The following is a 19,668-nucleotide window of genomic DNA, read 5'->3' on the forward strand; positions in this document are numbered from 1 at the left end:
AAGCTGTTTGGCCTGCTGTGTTCATCCAGCTTCACACCGTGTTGTCTCTGATTCTCCAGCATTGGCAGTTCCTACGATCTCCAGAACTAAAATCCAGTCAGTTTAGACCATTGGTCTCGCTATTATATGGTTAGCTTCACATGGAATATACTTTTGTTAAAAGCCAGAAAATGAGAAATGAGAATTAGTTGATTCAGGCAATTCATCTCTGCACATTCAAATTTTACTCCTACAAATTTCATAGATACCAGTTTTCCAGTTAGAATTTTATTAAAATATTACATCGCTTGTTCAAAACTTTATTCCTCGTTTTTTTTGCAATTAAAGGTCACATTATACAATTTACCACACAAAACCTCTACGTCTCCAATTAAGTATAGCAATAGCCAACTTATTCAGTTGGCTGTTGTCTTGGTAACTGTTCAAGTACAAATGATTACTATCCACACAATGCCATGTTTAACTCTTAAACATCACCAGTTTACTCGTCACTAGAACAACAGTCTGCTATAAGGAACAGTCATGGTAATGGAGGCAAAGGGTTGGAAACATGTTCTGTGACTTTTGCCACTAGTGTGGTACTCATAGGGTTAAGGTGCAGTCCAAAATTCCAAGCCCTCTTCTCCTCTCTGGTACCAGATACTGAAGGGATGTTGTCATCCCTTTAAACTGCTGTGTAAACAATTTAATGAATGAATATAGATACCAAAAATTGCACTTTAAAGATATTGATGCTCTGAAGACAGCACTGTATCACTTACTGCATTCACTGGTATATTGCAACCAACAACTAGCCGTTGCCAACAGTTGATGTCACTTAGTAACAAAGCAGTTACAAAATACTAGGAGAAGCTTGATTGTGATCACACCATCTGCATTCCCACTATCGAAAATACAGTGACTATTAACAAAGATATGTCACAACATAATGAGTCTTAATAAATTAATTCGCCAACAAAATGCCAACTGAGCAGAAGGATCTACTTCCCATATAAGCCAGTCAACTCTACAGTGGCCCAACAACACTGCTCTGCCCCAACTTCAGAACAGTATTGTGTAAACTACACTTCTACATGTTCATAACAGTCATCCTACTGGCACCCTTGAGTGAGACTGCCAACGACTGCTAAGCTGGTGGTGTCCCTGTGCTGATGATTAGGCTGGTCAAAACTATTTCAATCAAAATCCTTTCAGACAATGCAAGGAGATCTCCCTCTTTTCTGTCTGAGCTGGATTTGAATTGCTGTCAGAGGTGAAAGCTCAGTCAGGTGGCAGCTTTGGCTCAGATGTTGCACTTTCACTCCAATGTGTGGGTCATAGGTACATGATCTACTCCAGTGACTGGAGCACTCAAGATCAGATGATAACCTTGTGCATTGCTATGGGGCCGCTGTATTGTCATGTTGAATATTTTGTCTAAACAATGTTTTTCATGATAAAAGGGGCTATGCAATAACTGAAAAGGAAATGAGTGCAACATGGCCATCATGTTTATTTCACAACGGTAACAATATTTCAAAATGCTTCAATGACAGAAGCACTCTGGCATGTTCCCCACTTTTGCATTTTCATGCCTGAACTGAGATGGTAATAAATGGAGTCAGTCGCACAGCTATTATTGTATGCACGTTTTGTACAAAGTGCAGAGACAGTATGGAGCCAAAAAGTTAATTATTAGTTAGGTGGCACCAGTGTGAATTTTCCCACCTTCCAAAGGGGTGGAATCGGTATTGTTTAAGGGTGGAGACTGGAAGCTAATCCATGTGAAAATCTAGAATAAGAATGTTTTGTAATTCTACAGTTGCTCAGACCAGTTCAGTAGCAAATATAGGACTTCCTAATTGGGTGTCAATGACATCAAGGGCAAAAGCCGCCACCAGTAGGAGTTTTGCACAACATAACATTGTGTAGTGTAATGGTCAGTGCTGAATGGTGTCCCGCAGGGCTCTGTTCTTGGGCCTCTGCTGTTTGTAGTTTTTATAAATGACTTGGATGAGGAGGTTGAGGGGTGGGTTAGTATGTTTGCTGATGACACAAAGGTTGGAGGTGCCGTTGATAGTATCAAGGGCTATTGCAGGCTTCAGCGACACATTGACAGAATGCAGAACTGGGCTAAGAAATGGCAGAAGGAGTTCAACCTGGATAAATGCGAAGTGATGCATTTTGGAAGATCAAACTTAAATGCTGAATATAGGATTAAAGGCAGGATTCTCGGCAGTGTGTAAGAACAGCGGGAGCTTGGTGTTCAAGGGCATAGCTCCCTCAAAGTTGCCACCCAAGTGGATAAGGTTGTTAAGAAAGCATATGGTGTTTTGGCTTTCATTAACGGGGATCGAGTTTAAGAGCCATGAGGTTTTTGCTGCAGCTGTACAAAACCCTGGTGAAACCACACTTAGAATATTGTGTCCAGTTCTGGTCACCCTATTATAGGAAAGATGTGGAGGCTTTGGAGAGGGTGCAAAGAAGGTTTACCAGGATGCTGCCTGGACTGGAGGGCTTGTCTTACGAGGAGAGGTTGACTGAGCTTGGACTTTTCTCTCTGGAGAGAAGGAGGAACAGAGGTGACCTGATCGAGGTGTACAAGGTAATGAGAGGCATGGATAGAGTCGCTAGCCAGAGACTTTCCCCAGGGCAGGATTGACTGCCACAGGAGTCATAGTTTTAAGGTGTTAGGAGGAAGGTATAGAGGAGACGTCAAGAGGGAGGTTCTTCACCCAGAGAGTTGTGAGCGCATGGAATAGTTTGTCAGTGGTAGTCATGGAAGCAGAGTCATTAGTGACATTTAAGCGACTGCTGGACATGCACATGGACAGCAGTGAATTGAGGGGAATGTAGATTAGGTTATTTTACTTTTGGATTAGGATTAATCCACGGCACAACATTGTGGGCCAAAGGGCCTGTACTGTGCTGTACTTTTCTATGTTCTACGTTCTATGTAATACCCTAAGCTGCCAATATAAACATCTGTAACGGCAACAGCATACTCACGGAGATAGTTGAACTAATATTCACTGAGTTAAAAAACTAAGCCAAGGACCTAACATGTGGTGCAAACTCCACGAATGATGTTGAAGAACTTCACAGGATTAAGTCAGTACTTTCACTTGGATGCCCCTGTATAGATCATATAGAGAGGGAGGGAGTTGGCTTTTTCTAGGTGTATGTTAGTTGCCAGTTTCCTGACTTTCTGATGAACGTTGGTTCTTAACTACAGCAATTGAAACAGAGCTCACCAACAATTCGCAATTCCCCTCCCATCTATGCACTGCCCACATTATGGATTGTTCCACCTTTGTTTGTTTTCCGTGAGTTCAACTCCAAGTGGTAAGTCAGAACCGAGCCTGAGGCGTAGTTTCCTTTCTCTATCAACTGAAAGCTCCAAGCCAGGGGACACAATCACCAGGGCAACGATTATCTTTAGTTTTGTTGCCTATCTTGGGAAAGGGAGTAGTCCTTTCTTGCTCAATTATAACAACATGCTGTCACACATCTGGTACCAGAAAATGGTGCCATTTATACATACACTTTCTCAAAACAAACTAAATTGCAGTGCAGTTTTAACAACTGAGAGTATAAAATGGATTTGAAAACCCAATAAAAGTGCACATATTTTAAACAATTACAAAAAGTAACATCAAGTCAAAACAGTTGCTTCAAAACCTATTTGTCTTCTGGGATAGTCCTTCCATTCTTGTGTGCAGAGACAAATGCAGACCACAGGCAGCCACAACTGAATGGGTCGAGTAACATGAATCTTATCTTCATACTTAAAAAAATAATGGTGGGTGGGCTTAGGGAAGAGGAAGAACTGCAGTTGTTCAATTTGCAGACTAAGTTTGCTGCATGCTGAGTTTGAAGCCACGTCCAGGAGGCAACTGCGGATGGATTTAATTCTGTCATCGGCATTCCAATTCCAGTTGCCGTTCCTTCTACAACAGGCGGCTTTTCTTTTCCCCCTGATGTTGCCCTGCAACTTGGAAACCGAGGCGAGGGGTTCACATTGATTGGGGAGCTTGGACTCACAACAGCTCAGCTCAGTGCAGCAGGTCAGTCTGGCACACAACTTAAAGTAAGTGAGAGGTGAGAAAGATAGTTTGTTTGTTTAAAAAAAAGTAACTTCTCTGCCAAATTCGGTTCGAGTGAAATAAGACCTTTGCATTTCACAAGACGACTTCCATATCTTTGAGAACGCAAACCTGTTCAGTGGAGGGCTGGGGTTGGGGGGGTTTGCGCCTCCCACGCCCCTCCCCTCTTCCATTCCACACACAACACTGCTACAGTTTACTGTGCACATGGCCTGGAAAATCCTTGTGTAGCACATGGCTGCAGATAACTTAGCATTAGGTTCAACATTTCTATTGAATTTAAACAATAGCAGTGTTCAAGAAGGCAGAGAGGTTGTCACATGATTGAGCACTGCAGTTTGTTAGAGCCAGTTGTCCTGTCTCCACGCCATTTTGCTTTCTTCTTTTTCTGGCTCTTTTCTGGTATTTGTTGCCTGTTTGGAACCAGAAACAGTGTATCTTTAGTTAACGCTCTGTACCTGCAAATTGTTTCATTATTCTCATGCTTCAGGCCAATGGAGGCTTTCTTACTGGGGAGAGAGATAGCAAAAAAGGTATGGAGCGGAGACAAGAAATATCGTCCCCTGGTTTTATTTACGGCACAAAAGAAAGGATGCTATGTAACAAAGTTAAAGATTGAATTTGAGAGAAATTTCTTCACTTAAGAGCAACTGGCATTGGGGCTAACTGCCACAGGGAGTAAAAACTGAAAGAACTGTGGATACTGTGAATCAGGGATAAAAACAAAGTTGCTGGAAAAGCTCAGCAGGTCTGGCAGCATCTGTGAAGGAAAAACAGAATTAACGTTTCATGTCCTATTTTGAGGAAGTGTCACCGGACCTGAAACGTTAACTGTTTATTTCCTTCACAGATGCTGCCAGACCTACTGAGATTTTCCAGCAACTTTGATTTTGTCCCACAGGGAGTATTTGAATATTGTAAAGAATAATTTGAGGGGATACTGGACAAGTGCATGAGGGGAGAAAAACAACACTTGAAGGATGTGGCGAAATAAAAACACGTTAAAGCAAGCAGGTGGAAAGGATCATTAAAAAAATCTTCATGGGGTTACTGGTGTCACTGGCAAGACTAACGCTAGTTGTCCTTCCTTAATTATCCTTGAACTGAATGGCTTTCTGCACCTTTTCAGCCAAAAGTTAATACATCTTTACTGTTTGTGCGTGGCACGTGGGTGCCAACAGCTGGACCAACATTTATTGTCCATCACTGTATGCCCAGAGGCAGGTAAGAGTCGACCAGAATACTATGGGTCTGGTGTTATTTCAAAAACAGATAAGGATAGCAGATTGCCTTACCTAAAGAGCATTCGTGAAACAGGTGGATTTTTACAACAGTTGATAGTGGTTATGTGGTTGCCATTAGGTTGGCTTTTTATCAAATTTTACCATGATGTTAGCCTGGGGTTCTGGATTACCAATCTGGTAACATTACCAATATCTTACAGACTGGAGCCACATGTAGGACAGATCAGGAAAGGATGGCGCAGTGGCTCGGTGGTTAGCACAGCTGCCTCACAGTGCCAGGGATCCAGGTTCAATTCTACCCTCAGGCAACTGTCTGTGTGGGTTTCCTCTAAGTGCTGTGGTTTCCTCCCACAGTCCAAAGATGTGCAGGCTGGGTGGATTGGCCATGCTAAATTACCCATACTGTTCAGGGATGTGTAGATTAGGTGGGTTATAGTGGGGTGGGATGCTTCGAGGTTCGGTGTGGGCTGATGGGCTTGTTTCCACACTGTAGGGATTCTATGATTTCCTTCTCAAAAAAGACTTCAATGAACTACAAGCGATAGCTGACAAAGCTTTACATTCCAGATTTATCTCCTGAATTTTAATTCCTTCAGCAGCTGTGATGGGATTTGAACCCTTGTTCCCAAAGAATCTACCTGGGCCTCTGACTCATTAATCTGGCAACATTGCCATCTCTGAAAACCATCATACGAGTGGCACAGACCCGTCTGGCTGAAAGACCCTCACTATAAAAACCCATGTAATAGTGTAAGCAGGGTGCAACACTGGATTTATTCAGTGTTTGATTCTCTTATAATTTTTTGAATCAGTCAAGTCAAATTATGAAAGCGCCTTATTACCATAGCAACAACTTATGCGCTATATTATCTTTTACGAAAAAAGGATGTAGACTTCATGGTTATTAAATGCTTTTACTTGTAAGTGGTCAGACGGTGTAGACGGCATTCCCAGTTTATATTGAGTGTAAAAATATGAGTGGCTTAGATGGGCTTTAGCAGAGCATTCACAAACTAAGTGGAGTAAATTGAAAGTAAGTGGTACAGGTTTGAGGGCAGATGAGACATTTTTATAGCCAGATAGTGGTGAGGACTTGAATTCACCAAAAAAAAAACTAGATTGAAGCAGAAACTTTCACCACATTGAACAAGTACTTGCAGATGTTCGATAGCAGAGGGAGGGGAGGGATAGGCGGTCAACCAGCATGGGCACAATGGGCCAAACAGCTTCCTTCTACTTCACAGATTTTAGGTTGAAATTGTTTCTTTTAAGGCAAACAAACAAACAAACAAACTCTTGGTTGAGTTTCAGAGAAATATTTAAAAGTCCGAGTGTAATGCCTGCTTTCCCTCAATTATTGTCAAATTTTGGAAAAAAATATCCACGTTTATAGATGCCACCCTTTCATTTATACAATGAACTGTCTCTCTGCATTCCAAAGATTCTGGCAAATACAACAGAGTATGGAAAAGATGAAAATGACTGCAGATTGAACAACTTGCAAGAACTTACCTTATGACTCGAACAAGATCATGAAAGGCTTTGTCAACATTCAGAGGCGGATCCTTGGCACTGGTTTCTATGTAAGTTATCTGGAGAGAAAAAAAAAGTTTTATTTTTAAATTAGTGGTGAGTAAAAGCAACAGGCAAATTTAAAACTCTGAATCTCATTGTGGTATGTCATTGTTTGGAGCAGTGGGTCAAAAATTCAGAAGGAAGATAGTATTAAGTACATGGTTAATCTGCACACAAGCTATCTGATTCCATTCAGGATCACTGATGATATTCAAAATAGAAATTCTATGACAATTCAGTTCACAAGAAACATGGGCCCCGAACAGAGAAGCTCTCCCACATGCATCCATATTGACAAATTTGAAATTTCCTGATCTGAAGTGGGCACCAATACAACACATGTATTATTGGCCATTCTCATGGCAACATTCCCATCGCAAAACGTGCACTGCCCCCTCCAGCTAAGCGGGGGACACTATAAGAGAAAACGCGTGTGGGGCAAAGAGGTTTAAACAGCACATTCCGTCACAATTCTTTCTGGAAAAGTCTTGTGACTGCACCCTTGCAAGGTAAGGAGTGGACAGAATGCAAGGCCTATTTACCAAAGGGCTCAAAGGGGATTCAAACAGTAGGGTGCCAACAAAAAGTAATTCAGGAATTACTGTTCTGTAACTCCTTGAGCAAGTACATTGTTTGTTACACTACGCAACATGACAACCGCTGTTGACTGCAGGTCATGCATTGGATACTTCAAAGTCTTCAGTGATTGAGTTCAATTGAAGTGGCAGCATAGTTAGCACCTCATTAATAACAGAGACAACTGGCCTAGCAATAACTTACATTTATATAGGGCTGTTAACATAACGTGTGAGGTGCTACAGCTGTCTACCAGCATGAACAGAGATGATAAAATGACAGGCTGGATGAACACAGCAGGCCAAGCAGCATTTCAGGAGCACAAAAGCTGACGTTTCGGGCCTAGACCCTTCATCAGAGAGGGGGATGGGGAGAGGGAACTGGAATTGTTTATTCCAGTTCCCTCTCCCCATCCCCCTCTCTGATGAAGGGTCTAGGCCCGAAATGTCAGCTTTTGTGCTCCTGAGATGCTGCTTGGCCTGCTGTGTTCATCCAGCCTCACATTTTATCATCTTGGAATTCTCCAGCATCTGCAGTTCCCATTATCTCTGATACCAGCATGAACAGGATGATTTAAAAAAAGAACTGGCACCTTCAGCAGTTGGAGAACACAGAACAACAAGGAAAACGTTTACAGGATAGTGGAGGAGGAAAGATCACTGGCGAATGGCATCAAGAGACGGCAAGAAGGTTGGACTGTTGATTTTGGGAAAATAGGAGAAGTCACTGAATGAGGCGACTGATGGAAAGTTACAAGGACGAAGAACAAGAGGGTAAAAGAGAATTGTCCATTCCTCTGATGCTGCTTGGCCTGCTGTGTTCATCAAGCTCTACACCTTGTTATCTGTGATGTTTGATCACCGGAAATTGAAGATTTCCGTATGAACAGATTCAAGAATAGCTTCTTTCCTGCTCTTATCAGACTTCTGAATGGACCTCTTTAATGTTAATGTTGATCTCTCTCTGCACCTTCTTGGCAGTTGTAGCATTTTATCTTGCAGTCTGTTTTGTTACAAAAACAAAGTCACTGGAAAAGCTCAGCAGGTCTGGCAGTATCTGTGGAGGAGAAAACACTGTTAACGTTTCAGGTAAAGTTCTGAGGAAGGGTCACCAGACCCAAAACGTTAACTTTGTTTTCTCCTCCACAGATGCTGCCAGACGTGCTGAGCTTTTCTAGCAACTTTGTTTTTGTTCCTGATTCACAGCATCCGCAGTTCTTTTGGTTTTTACTCTGTTGTAACCCTGATGCTCTTGTATAGTACGATCTGCCTGTAAAACAACACTTTTCACAGTACCTAGGTACATATGAGAGTAATAAATCAAAGCAAGATGGGAGGACCCTACTCAGAAAAGCACAAAGCAATGAGGTTTGGAGAAACAGGCAGTGGACATTTCCTGAGACAGATCACTCCTACTACCTTCAGCAGAGCTGAAGTGATCCACTCATTCTCAGTTCCATTTTGCTGCACAAAATTCATTTGTTGGTATGATCACCATGGTATCTTGTCTAAATGGCAATTTTATGGGGAGAAACCCATGGAAGTGGCTACAGGTAATGGGAAGAGACAGAACAAAATAATGCACGTTGTTAGAGCAAAGCCAGGATTATAATACTTTATATCTCGGCCATGCTCCGTCTCAATCTGGGAGTGTTTCATTCTGACACTGTGCCTGAAATGGTGAAGGGCTCAAAATTTTGTAAGTGTCATTCTTTAGGCTCCTTTCAGTGAATGCGTGCAACTTGCCAAAGAGGCAATGTATTTTTGTTGCACATGAAGCAGTGGCACTGTATAGACTGGGGTACCTAGGGGATTAGAATATTGCTGCTAACTGTTCTTGTGTGCAATTAGTGAAATAAACAAGAAAGCTGGCTAATTTTAGTCAAGTACAAATTGTGGTGACCACAAAACGGATTCTGCATTCAGCTCGAGGGGAGGAGTGCAACTGAAAGCATTGAGCAAGGCAGCTAAAAATAGCATGCTGCTGAAACACATTGGTGGCCATAGCAACAATGATACTTTGATGCGATGAAACTTACATAAAACTCTCACCTAGAGAAACAGAATCTATTGCACAACAATGATTAAGTGATCCTTTGTCTGGTAAGATAGAGCTGAAGTGGTGAAGTGAGTAAAGTGGGAGGATGCTCAAAAAGGCCAGAAGGAGATGGGCACAGATATTTTGAAAGGTCCTGTGGCTGGAGACGATTACAGAGACAGGAACGGGGGAGGCCATGTTCCATTTGAAAACAAAAGGATGACAATTTCAAAATCTAACCGTTGCTTGATCAGGAGTCAAGGTAGAGGAGGGAGTACAGAGGTGATTGGTGAACATGCCTGGTGAGAGTTAGGATACAGGCAACGATGCTTTTGGTAATCCTAATTTAGGAGAGATTGGAATGTAGGAGACCAATCATCAGCATGTTGGAACAGTCATGTTTATAGGTATGAATGAGAATTTCAACATCAGATTACTGGGTGAAAGACAAAGTCCTTATTAGTTATTCTATATCATCACATCTAATGCAAGTTAAACACTGGAGGGCAAATCTGTCATGCAAAGTGTCAAGAGCTTTCGCTTTTAAATAAATGCTCAAAAAAGGTAAGGGGTTCAGACTGGAAAACATTTAACTTGGGCTTCATGACCGCTCATACAAAATGGGATGCTAACAAGAGGTTACCGTTATAGCACTAACTTGACAGTTTTTAATCAAGTCAGGAAGAATTCAGATGTGAAGCTCCCTTGGATAAACTGCAATACTTACATTGTACTTAGCAGCCATCTCTCGCCCTTGTTCACTTGTGACTTTTCGCAAGTGCATCAGATCAACCTTATTGGCCACCAGAATCATGGGGAAAGACTCTCTGTGATCATAAAACAGAAACAGATATTAAACTGAGGCAGCAGCATCATTTGCTCCATGAATCTTGGAAAGGAGGAAGGATCACACAGAAAATGACGGACATCCTCTTTTCACAAACACAAAACACCAGAGAGCAGAATGTTCAAATTTTATGCCAAACTACTTGGAAAAAAAAGTCAAGAAAAATATACTCAGGTAAAATCATTGAGATCTCGATCCACTTTAATTGGTAAAACAGTTTCAGCACTCCTTCCAAACAACAGCTTGATTGCTTATAGCACTGCACATGGTGAATTTGAGTCTCACACACCATGAATGTGATCAAAGGCGAAGAAGTACAGCAAGGTGCGACTGTCAAGAGTCACAATTATTTTTGCTTCAGACAGACAGAAATGACTGATAGATGTCCTGCTGTTTAACAACCCAGGCTGGATGTTGGATGTTTGGAAAATGGGTGATTATCAATTATCAACTTACCTGCAATTTTCTCTTCCATTCTCAAGCCAGCAACTGATATTAAGAATACAGAATGTAATACACCACACTTGAAACCATAATAAGCAAAAACCACAGCATGAGGGAGAGGACAACAAGAAAAATGGAGGACACAAAAATTTGTCTATCAAAATTATTGTCCAGTTCCACAGCAATAACCAACTGGAAAACAGAGCTGTGTAAAAGAACAGTCACTCGGTTTTTAATTATCAAAATATACTTGGTATTTGGATATCAGGCCATGAATTATTGACTAGAGTGTAAGATGCTGTTTAACGTTCCATATAAGTTCTCAAACACAGTATTTTGTCCTTCAAACCAAAGCCAAAAGGCCAAATTGAATGAAATTTTCCATTAATCCGATGAGCCTTTTTAAAAAAATCTTACATTGGATTTCTTTCACTGGCAAAATCCAGGAAATATATTGAGTTCCACTTTTTTTTTCCCCGTACTCTATCACCACACTGTTAGGGTGCATTTATCTTGTGAGAAACTGGTCGAACAGAATTCATATCAATCTGGACAGATGACACGAATGCCAAAGCACTGTAAAAATCTTCTGCTGTGCTCCCAAATTATCAAAGCAATTTAGTTAGTTGTGAAATCACAATGCATTAAAGCAATCAAATCCTCACTAACTGCTGAAATCATCGGCCTCAAAGATGCGCCGGCACAGGCTCGAATCGGTATCGCTCTGCTTTCAGCCAAGTGCCTCTGCTTCTTACTAATGCCACCAGATGTGTTACGAAGAACCACAGCCTACTGGTTAACAACATAGCTTAAATCAAATTAAGTGAGTAGCCTTAATGTGTCCTTTGTTAATTTTCAAACATTTTCATTGCAGTCTTGCCTTCAGTTACTTTCAGAATTTCTCTTTGCTCCCCTCTCCAGGTGAAGCTGCACGAAACAAGGTGCATTCCTCATCTTAGTGAGCATAAAATACCAGCTATGTTGGAGATGTAAAACAAACAGAGAATGCTGGAAAAACTCAAAATGTGTGGCAGCATCTGTGAGAGAGAAAGAGTTGACACTTTGAGTCTAGTCTGAGTCTTCTTCAGGTCATTCCTTATCTTGCTTGACACGCAATCTTGGATAAATGTGTGATGCCTATTTGATCACACAGAACATCACAGTCAAGTTTATCCTACACCATCGTGAATAATCCTAGCTCAGTTCACTTGATTTTAACAGTGTCTGACTGGACAGTTTAGGACCAGAAGGAAACGTAAAATTTCCTCACTTAGAGCTGCAAATTTTGGGAATTCTCTTCCTTGGAGTCCACGGAATGTCAGTTATTGAGTATATTCAAGACAAAATGTTTTATACTCCTAAAAGAACGAGGAGATATGGTTCAGGAGTAGGGAAGTGGATTGAATTTGGATGTCAGGCATGAGCTTACTGAGTGTCAGAACATGGTTAGAGGGACAATTTTTTTGTACTCCTGCTCCTAGGCCTTATGAGTTTTTTCAACTTCTTCCATGCAAGTCTGAGATTGAAACACAATGAGTAATTATTATCTGCCAGCTCAGCACAAAGTGAACATTAAGGGCAGCATGGTGACTCAGTGATTAGCACAACTGCCTCACAGCACTAGCGACCCGGGTTTGATTCCACACTCAGGGGAGTGACTGTGTGGAGTTTGCACTTTCTGTGTCTGCGTGGGTTTTCTTCCACAGTCCAAAAGATGTGTAGATAACAAAGTGTGAAGCTAGATGAACACAGCAGGCCAAGCAGCATCTCAGGAGCACAAAAGCTGATGTTTCGGGCCCAGACTCTTCATCGGAGCTCTGATGAAGTGTCTAGGCCTGAAACGTCAGCTTTTGTGCTCCTGAGATGCTGCTTGGCCTGCTGTGTTCATCCAGCTTCACACTGTTATCTTGGATTCTCCAGCATCTGCAGTTCCCATTATCTCCAAAAAGTGTGTCGGTTAGCTGGATTGGTCATGCTAAATTTTCCAGTGTTCAGGGATGTGTATATTAGGTGGGTTAAAGGGGATGGGTCTTGGTGAGGTGCTCTGAGGGTCGGTGTGGACTTGTTGGGCCCAAGGGCCTGTTTCTACACTGTAGGGATTCTGAGCTATGATTAAACATACAACTTTTCTGGTGGATGTAAACAGTTTCTACACCAGGGTATTTGTTCACTGATCCATCAGATAAATGGGGACTCGCTGGGTGGGTTTGGGGCAGATGTAGCGTCTGAAGTACGAATAAACTTGCCATTACATGAAGAGCTTTTAACATCTTACAAAATGCCCTAAAATGCTCGATGACCAATAAAGTACAAAGTGTAGATCCTGTAGCAGACTTCTTGTGCGTAGCTGGTAGCTGTGATATTTGCACTGACTATCACCTCACAATATTTACCCTTTCTGCCTGTATTTTGCATAGATTAAGAGTTAATTCAGGTCGTTTGCTGCCACTATGGCCTTTATCAATGGCATGCTACTTATCAATGGTAGAGGTTAGACAATTGTAGAGGATAAAACCTTCTGTTTAGGTCAATCTAAACAGGACAGATAATTGTTTCAGAGATAGTAGGAACTGCAGATGCTGGAGAATCTGAGATAACAAAGGTGTGGAGCTGGATGAACACAGCAGGCCGAGCAGCATCAGAGGAGCAGGAAGGCTCACATTTCGGGTCTGGACGCTTCTTCTCTGATGCTGCCTGGCCTGCTGTGTTCATCCAGCTCCACACCTTGTTGTCTCAGGGCAGATAATTGTCTTAGTTAACAACATAGATTATTGCATGATAACAAGAAGTGTATCATAAGTTACCATCTGGCATAATTATGAGGAATCTCAACAACTGTACAGAATAAATCTGTGCCTTATGAAGGATATGAAAAACTCAACTGCTGCCATCTAAAAATTGAGAGACACCAGACTGGGTTCAGCTAAAGCCATTTCAAGATTAATTCATTTGGAGCTATTGCTATCATACACATACAGAAGTGCTTACAAACAGCAAAGAGTCAACTGATCAGACGTAACAGTCTGGAGCTGGAGGAACACAGCAGGTCAGGCAGCATCAGAGGAGCAGGAAAGCCGACGTCTTGGGTTGGGAGCCTTCTTCAGAAATCACTATCCAATCCCTACCACTGCCTACTTGCACTCCCCTATTACCATCCCACCTACCTTCCTCAGCCCACCTCTCTCCTCTTTATTTATTTCAGAGCTCCCTTCCCAGACCCCAATTTCGGAGGAAGGGTCCCAACCTGAAATATCAGCTTTCCTGCTCCTGATGCTGCCTGGCCTACTGTGTTCATCCAGTTCCACCCTGTGTTATGTCCGACTCCAGCATCGGCAGTTCTTCCTATCTCTAAGTGATCAGACAACTTGTTTTAGTGATGTTGGTTAGCAATGGTTAGGACCCTGCACTTCAAATAGGAATACATGATCATTTACATTCACCTGAGAACGTAGGCAGGTCTAAAATAAGATCAATTCTGAAGAAGTTATTACTGCACTCAAAACATTAACTCTCTTTTCTCTCCACAATGCTACCAGACCTGCTGTGTTTCTCCAGTAATTCCTGTTTTTATTGAAGGCATCTCAGTTTAATACTCGCATGAAAGTAAGCACCTCAAAACATGTAACATCCCCTTAGCACCACATGATATCAGATGAATTGCAGTTGTAACTGCACTTGGATTTCGATCTTTCATGGAATAGTCCACTGAATCCTTGCAATGTAGAAACAGGCCATTCAGCCTATTATGTCTGCATTGGCTTTCCAAATGAGCATTGGCTGAGAAAGATACTTTGTCTCCAATAACCACGTACATAGTTTTTGTTGAAATACTCTAAAGCTTTTGGAAATGCTTTAAATAACAACTTGCCTCCACCACATTTCAAGGTACTGCATTCCAAAATCTTAACTATTTGCCGTGTGAGACAGCATTTTTTTGCACATACAGCCTCTTCTTTTGCCAGTTACTCTAAATATCTGCCCTCATTCTTGATCCTTTCATGACTGGGAACAGCTTCTCCCCAAGAAAAAAAAGAGCAGGAGTGAAATATGTGGCCTCTTTAGCATGTTCTGCAATCCAGTAAGACCTTGGCTGGTGTCCTACCTCAGTTCCTTTGGAATGGTGCTCAAACCCACGAGCCTGTGACTCAAAGCCGAAAGTCACAATCAAGGCTGCCACTCGATACCATCTTTCAACTGGCCACATTTCTCAGGAAGAAAGATCTAAGGGAGTTTTCTAGTGTATTGCTGAAAGAGCTAATTTTAGTAACATACAAGTGGAATTTAAAAAAACAACTTAATCAAAATTCAATTGCAACGCTTGTCAAGACTTGCTGGCATGTCAAGAGACTGACGTGAGCTGCTATAAATCTACACTTGAAAGTCTTAAAATACACAGGGCCAAGAGAAAGCAGGGTTGCACTGGTTCCAAATTTCTACAAAGTACACAGCAAGCAAAAATGCTTGATACTAAAAGGTGAAGAAGTTGGGAATGATATTAACTAACTGAGACAATGAATGCTAGTCTCAAGAAATTTCTGAAACTCTGAAGGATGTTGTAGGCAGAATGTTTCAAAAACAGATTTGATCTTGGAAACAAATCTGGGTGAGAAATCAAACTCATGGTGAAAATGGAAATAAACCACATATTGAGCAGAGACGCATTTGCGATCGTAACATTGGATCATCCAGATCTGGTCCCAATTGATGGGGTCAGTGGTAAGGTCTGGTCAAGATAGTAGGCCTACAAGAGAGTAAAAAGTGGGGGAGCCAGTCCTGATTTGCCAATCAAAAGCAGAGCTGATCAAAATCACCTCTCTGATTACCAAGACCTTAGAGTGGACAAAAAAAAGGTTTATAAAGCATCCGTTAATGGTGGCAAACACAGAGAATCTCAGCAGCTTTGGAGGCAAGGTTGATTTTGCAAGTGTCCAATATGACTGCTGCACATTATCAGGGCACAACATTAAAATTTTCTAAGACAAAAAAAAACATTAAATTTCTCTTAATAAACTGGTGTTCTGAAACAACATTGTGGACGTGCCTTCATCATGATTCAAGAAGAAAGCTCATCTTCTGAAGGGCAACAAGGGATGAGCAATAAAGGCCAAAATTGTCAATGATGCCCACATTCCAAAAACTAGGAAAGTTCTGCTAATGTACTCATTTACGTCTGTTTCATTAAAATCTCTCATTCAAGATCCTTAAATCACATTATAAATACACGAGAACCAACTTTCCAACAGTGCCTTCACTTCAAATGTGATTCACTTTCAATGAACAGCTAAACAGGCTGAAGAGTGATAGTGAGATATTATACTTGATTCTGGGTGCACACTGGAAGGACTAGTTAATTTATAATGCTGCAGGATCAGCATTCAACATACTCCTCACATCTACTACTCAACCTGTGTTATCAGACAACAGTGGAGTTTAGACAAAGGAAAGTGCCAGAAAACAAACAAACAAACAAGAGATAAGAAAGTGTGGAGCTGGATGAACACAGCAGGCCAAGCAGCATCTCAGGAGCACAAAAGCTGATGTTTCGGGCCTAGACCCTTCATCAGAAAAGGACGATGGGGAGAGGATTCTGAAATAAATAGGGAGAGAGGGGGAGGTGGACCGAAGATGGATAGAGGACAAGATCGGTGGAGAGGAGAGTATAGGTGTGGGGGGTGTGGAGAGGGGATCGGTCAGTCCGGGGAGGACGGACAGGTCAAGGGTGGTGGGATGAGGTTAGTAGGTAGGGAATGGAGGTGTGGCTCGAGGTGGGAGGACGGGATAGGTGAGAGGAAGAACAGGTTAGGGAGGCATGGACGAGCTGGGCTGGTTTTGGGATGCAGTGGCGGGGGTGGGGGGGGGGGGGGGGGGGAACCAAACAAAGTCATTTTAGCAATCAGTCCATTCTGGTGACTCATTGAGGATCTGGAGGGAGAACTTTTAATAAACTAGGCATCAGTGGGTAAAGTAGCAAAAGATTCTCCCTGCTCCAATTTTGGAATATAGCTTTCCTTAAGAAGATCAGCAGATCTGCCCAATCCCAGTTACTCTCAGGTAGATAATGGTCTGTCATGAAATTTGGCAGCTACACTCTGCATGCAGAAGAGCCACCAGACAGCTGTTAGGTAAAGAGTTACAGGGCTAGTAATCCAGAGAAGACTAGTACAAACCCTATCATGGAAGCTGCAGCATTTCAATTCTGAAAGAAAAAGTTGAGGAATGAAAAACTGGTTAAAGTAAGCCCCAAATCTTTGTTTTAGCTCATTAAGTGTCCTTTAGAGAGGGAAATTTCTGCTTCTTGCTCAGTCTGACCAGACCTGCACTGCCAATTTGACTGGCTCTTCACTGCCCAAACCTCTAACTGTACCAACCCGGTGACAGTAGCAATTTAAAATGGCAGCTCACCTCCAACCTCTCACATGACATCCAGCGATGGGTAGTAAGTGCTGGCTCTGACATCTCGGGGGTGTATGAAACAAAATATGCTGCATTTGGATTGTTTTTCTTTTGAAAGTGACTGGAGTCACGTGTAAAGGTCAAAAACAAACCTCCAAACAATAATGAGCAAATAGCTGCAGTTGATGTGGTTTACATGAACCTTAGTAAAACCTTTGGCAAGATCCCACGTAGAAGGCTAGCCCAAAAAGGCAAGCGCACATTAGGTCCAAGGCATATTGGCAAAGTGGATCCAAAACTGGTTTACAAATAAAGAGGCAAAAATTGACGGTGGAGGAATGTTTTTGAGATCGGAAGCCTGTGACCAGCAGGGATTGGTGCTGGGACCATCGTTTGTTATGTACATTAATGACTTGAGTGTGAATGCAGAAGGCAAAATTAGCAAGTTTGCAAATTACACGAAATTGGTGCTGATGTTGAAAGTGAGGTGCATAGTCTCAGGCTTCAGTCTGATGTTGATCACCTGGTAAATTGGCCAGAGCAATGGCAGATAGAATTTAAGATAATAAAACGTGAGGCTGGATGAACCCAGCAGCATCTCAGGAGCACAAAAGCTGATGTTTCGGGCCTAGACCCTTCATCAGAGAGGGGGATGGGGAGGAGGTTCTGGAATAAATAGGGAAAGAGGGGGAGGCGGACCGAAGATGGAGAGAAAACAAGATAGGTGGAGAGGAGAGAAGAGGTGGGGAGGTAGGGAGGGGATAGGTCAGTCCAGGGAAGACGGACAGGTCAAGGAGGTGGGATGAGGGTAGTACGTAGGAAATGGAGGTGTGGCTTGGGGTGGGAGGAAGGGATGGGTGAGTGGAAGAACAGGTTAGGGACGCAGAGACAGGCTGGACTGGTTTTGGGATGCAGTGGGTGGAGGGGAAGAGCTGGGCTGGTTGTGTGGTGCAGTGGGGGGGGGAGGGGATGAACTGGGCTGGTTTTGGGATGCGGTGGGGGAAGGGGAGATTTTGAAGCTGGTGAAGTCCACATTGATACCATTGGGCTGCAGGGTTCCCAAGCGGAATATGAGTTGCTGTTCCTGCAACTTTCGGGTGGCATCATTGTGGCACTGCAGGAAGCCCATGATGGATATGTCATCGAAAGAATGGGAGGGCGAGTGGAAATGGTTTGCGACTGGGAGGTGCAGTTGTTTATTGCGAACCGAGCGGAGGTGTTCTGCAAAGTGGTCCCCAAGCCTCCGCTTGGTTCCCCAATGTAGAGGAAGCCACACCGGGTACATTGGATGCAGTATACCACATTGGCAGATGTGCAGGTGAACCTCTGCTTAATATGGAAAGTCATCTTGGGGCCTGGGATAGGGGTGAGGGAGGTGGTGTGGGGGCAAGTGTAGCATTTCCTGCGGTTGCAGGGGAAGGTGCCGGGTGTGGTGGGGTTGGAGGGCAGTGTGGAGCAAACAAGGGAGTCACGGATTGAGTGGTCTCTCTGGAAAGCAGACAGGGGAGGGGATGGAAAAATGTCTTGGGTAGTGGGGTCGGATTGTAGATGGCGGAAGTGTCGGAGGATGATGCGTTGTATCCGGAGGTTGGTGGGGTGGTGTGTGAGAACGAGGGGGATCCTCTTTGGACGGTTGTGGCGGGGACGGGGTGTGAGGGATGTGTTGCGGGAAATGCGGGAGACGTGGTCAAGGGCGTTCTCGCCCACTGTGGGGGGAAAGTTGCAGTCCTTGAAGAACTTGGTCATCTGGGATGTGCGGGACACCACTCTCGCCGTGACTCCCTTGTTCGCTCCACACTGCCCTCCAACCCCACCACACCCGGCACCTTCCCCTGCAACTGCAGGAAATGCTACACTTGCCCCCACACCACCTCCCTCACCCCTATCCCAGGTCCCAAGATGACATTCCACATTAAGCAGAGGTTCATCTGCACATCTGCCAATGTGGTATACTGTATCCATTGTACCCGGTGTGGCTTCCTCTACATTTGGGGAAACCAAGCAGAGGCTTGGGGATTGCTTTGCAGAATACCTCCGCTCGGTTTGCAATAAACAACTGCACCTCCCAGTCACAAACCATTTCCACTCCCCCTCCCATTCCTCAGACGACATGTCCATCATGGGCCTCCTGCAGTGCCATAATGATGCCACCCAAAAGTTGCAGGAACAGCAACTCATATTCCGCTTGGGAACCCTGCAGCCCAATGGTATCAATGTGGACTTCACCAGGTTCAAAATCTCCCCTTCCCCCACTGCATCCCAAAACCAGCCCAGTTCGTCCCCTCCACCCACTGCATCCCAAAACCAGTCCAGCCTGTCTCTGCCTCCCTAACCTGTTCTTCCTGTCACCCATCCCTTCCTCCCACCTCCATCTCCTACCTACTAACCTCAACCCACCTCCTTGACCTGTCCGTCTTCCCTGGACTGACCTATCCCCTCCCTACCTCCCCACCTATACTCTCCTCTC

At 43.3% G+C, this 19,668-nt stretch overlaps 1 protein-coding gene across 1 annotated transcript in view; it reads right to left on the bottom strand.

The window, feature by feature from the left end:
• Positions 1-236: 236 nt before the first annotated feature.
• Positions 237-19,668, bottom strand: part of mrasa (muscle RAS oncogene homolog a) — a 59,212-nt gene continuing 39,780 nt past the window's right edge. The window contains exons 4-6 of the mRNA XM_048535253.2: positions 10,245-10,344; positions 6,842-6,921; positions 237-4,498 (exon numbers count right to left, since the gene is read on the bottom strand). Coding sequence (XP_048391210.1) covers positions 4,402-4,498; positions 6,842-6,921; positions 10,245-10,344 — 277 coding nt within the window. The 3' untranslated portion in view covers positions 237-4,401. The remainder of the gene's footprint in view (positions 4,499-6,841; positions 6,922-10,244; positions 10,345-19,668) is intronic.

Source organism: Stegostoma tigrinum, chromosome 7 (genome assembly GCF_030684315.1).
Source record: "Stegostoma tigrinum isolate sSteTig4 chromosome 7, sSteTig4.hap1, whole genome shotgun sequence".
NCBI lineage: Eukaryota > Metazoa > Chordata > Chondrichthyes > Orectolobiformes > Stegostomatidae > Stegostoma > Stegostoma tigrinum.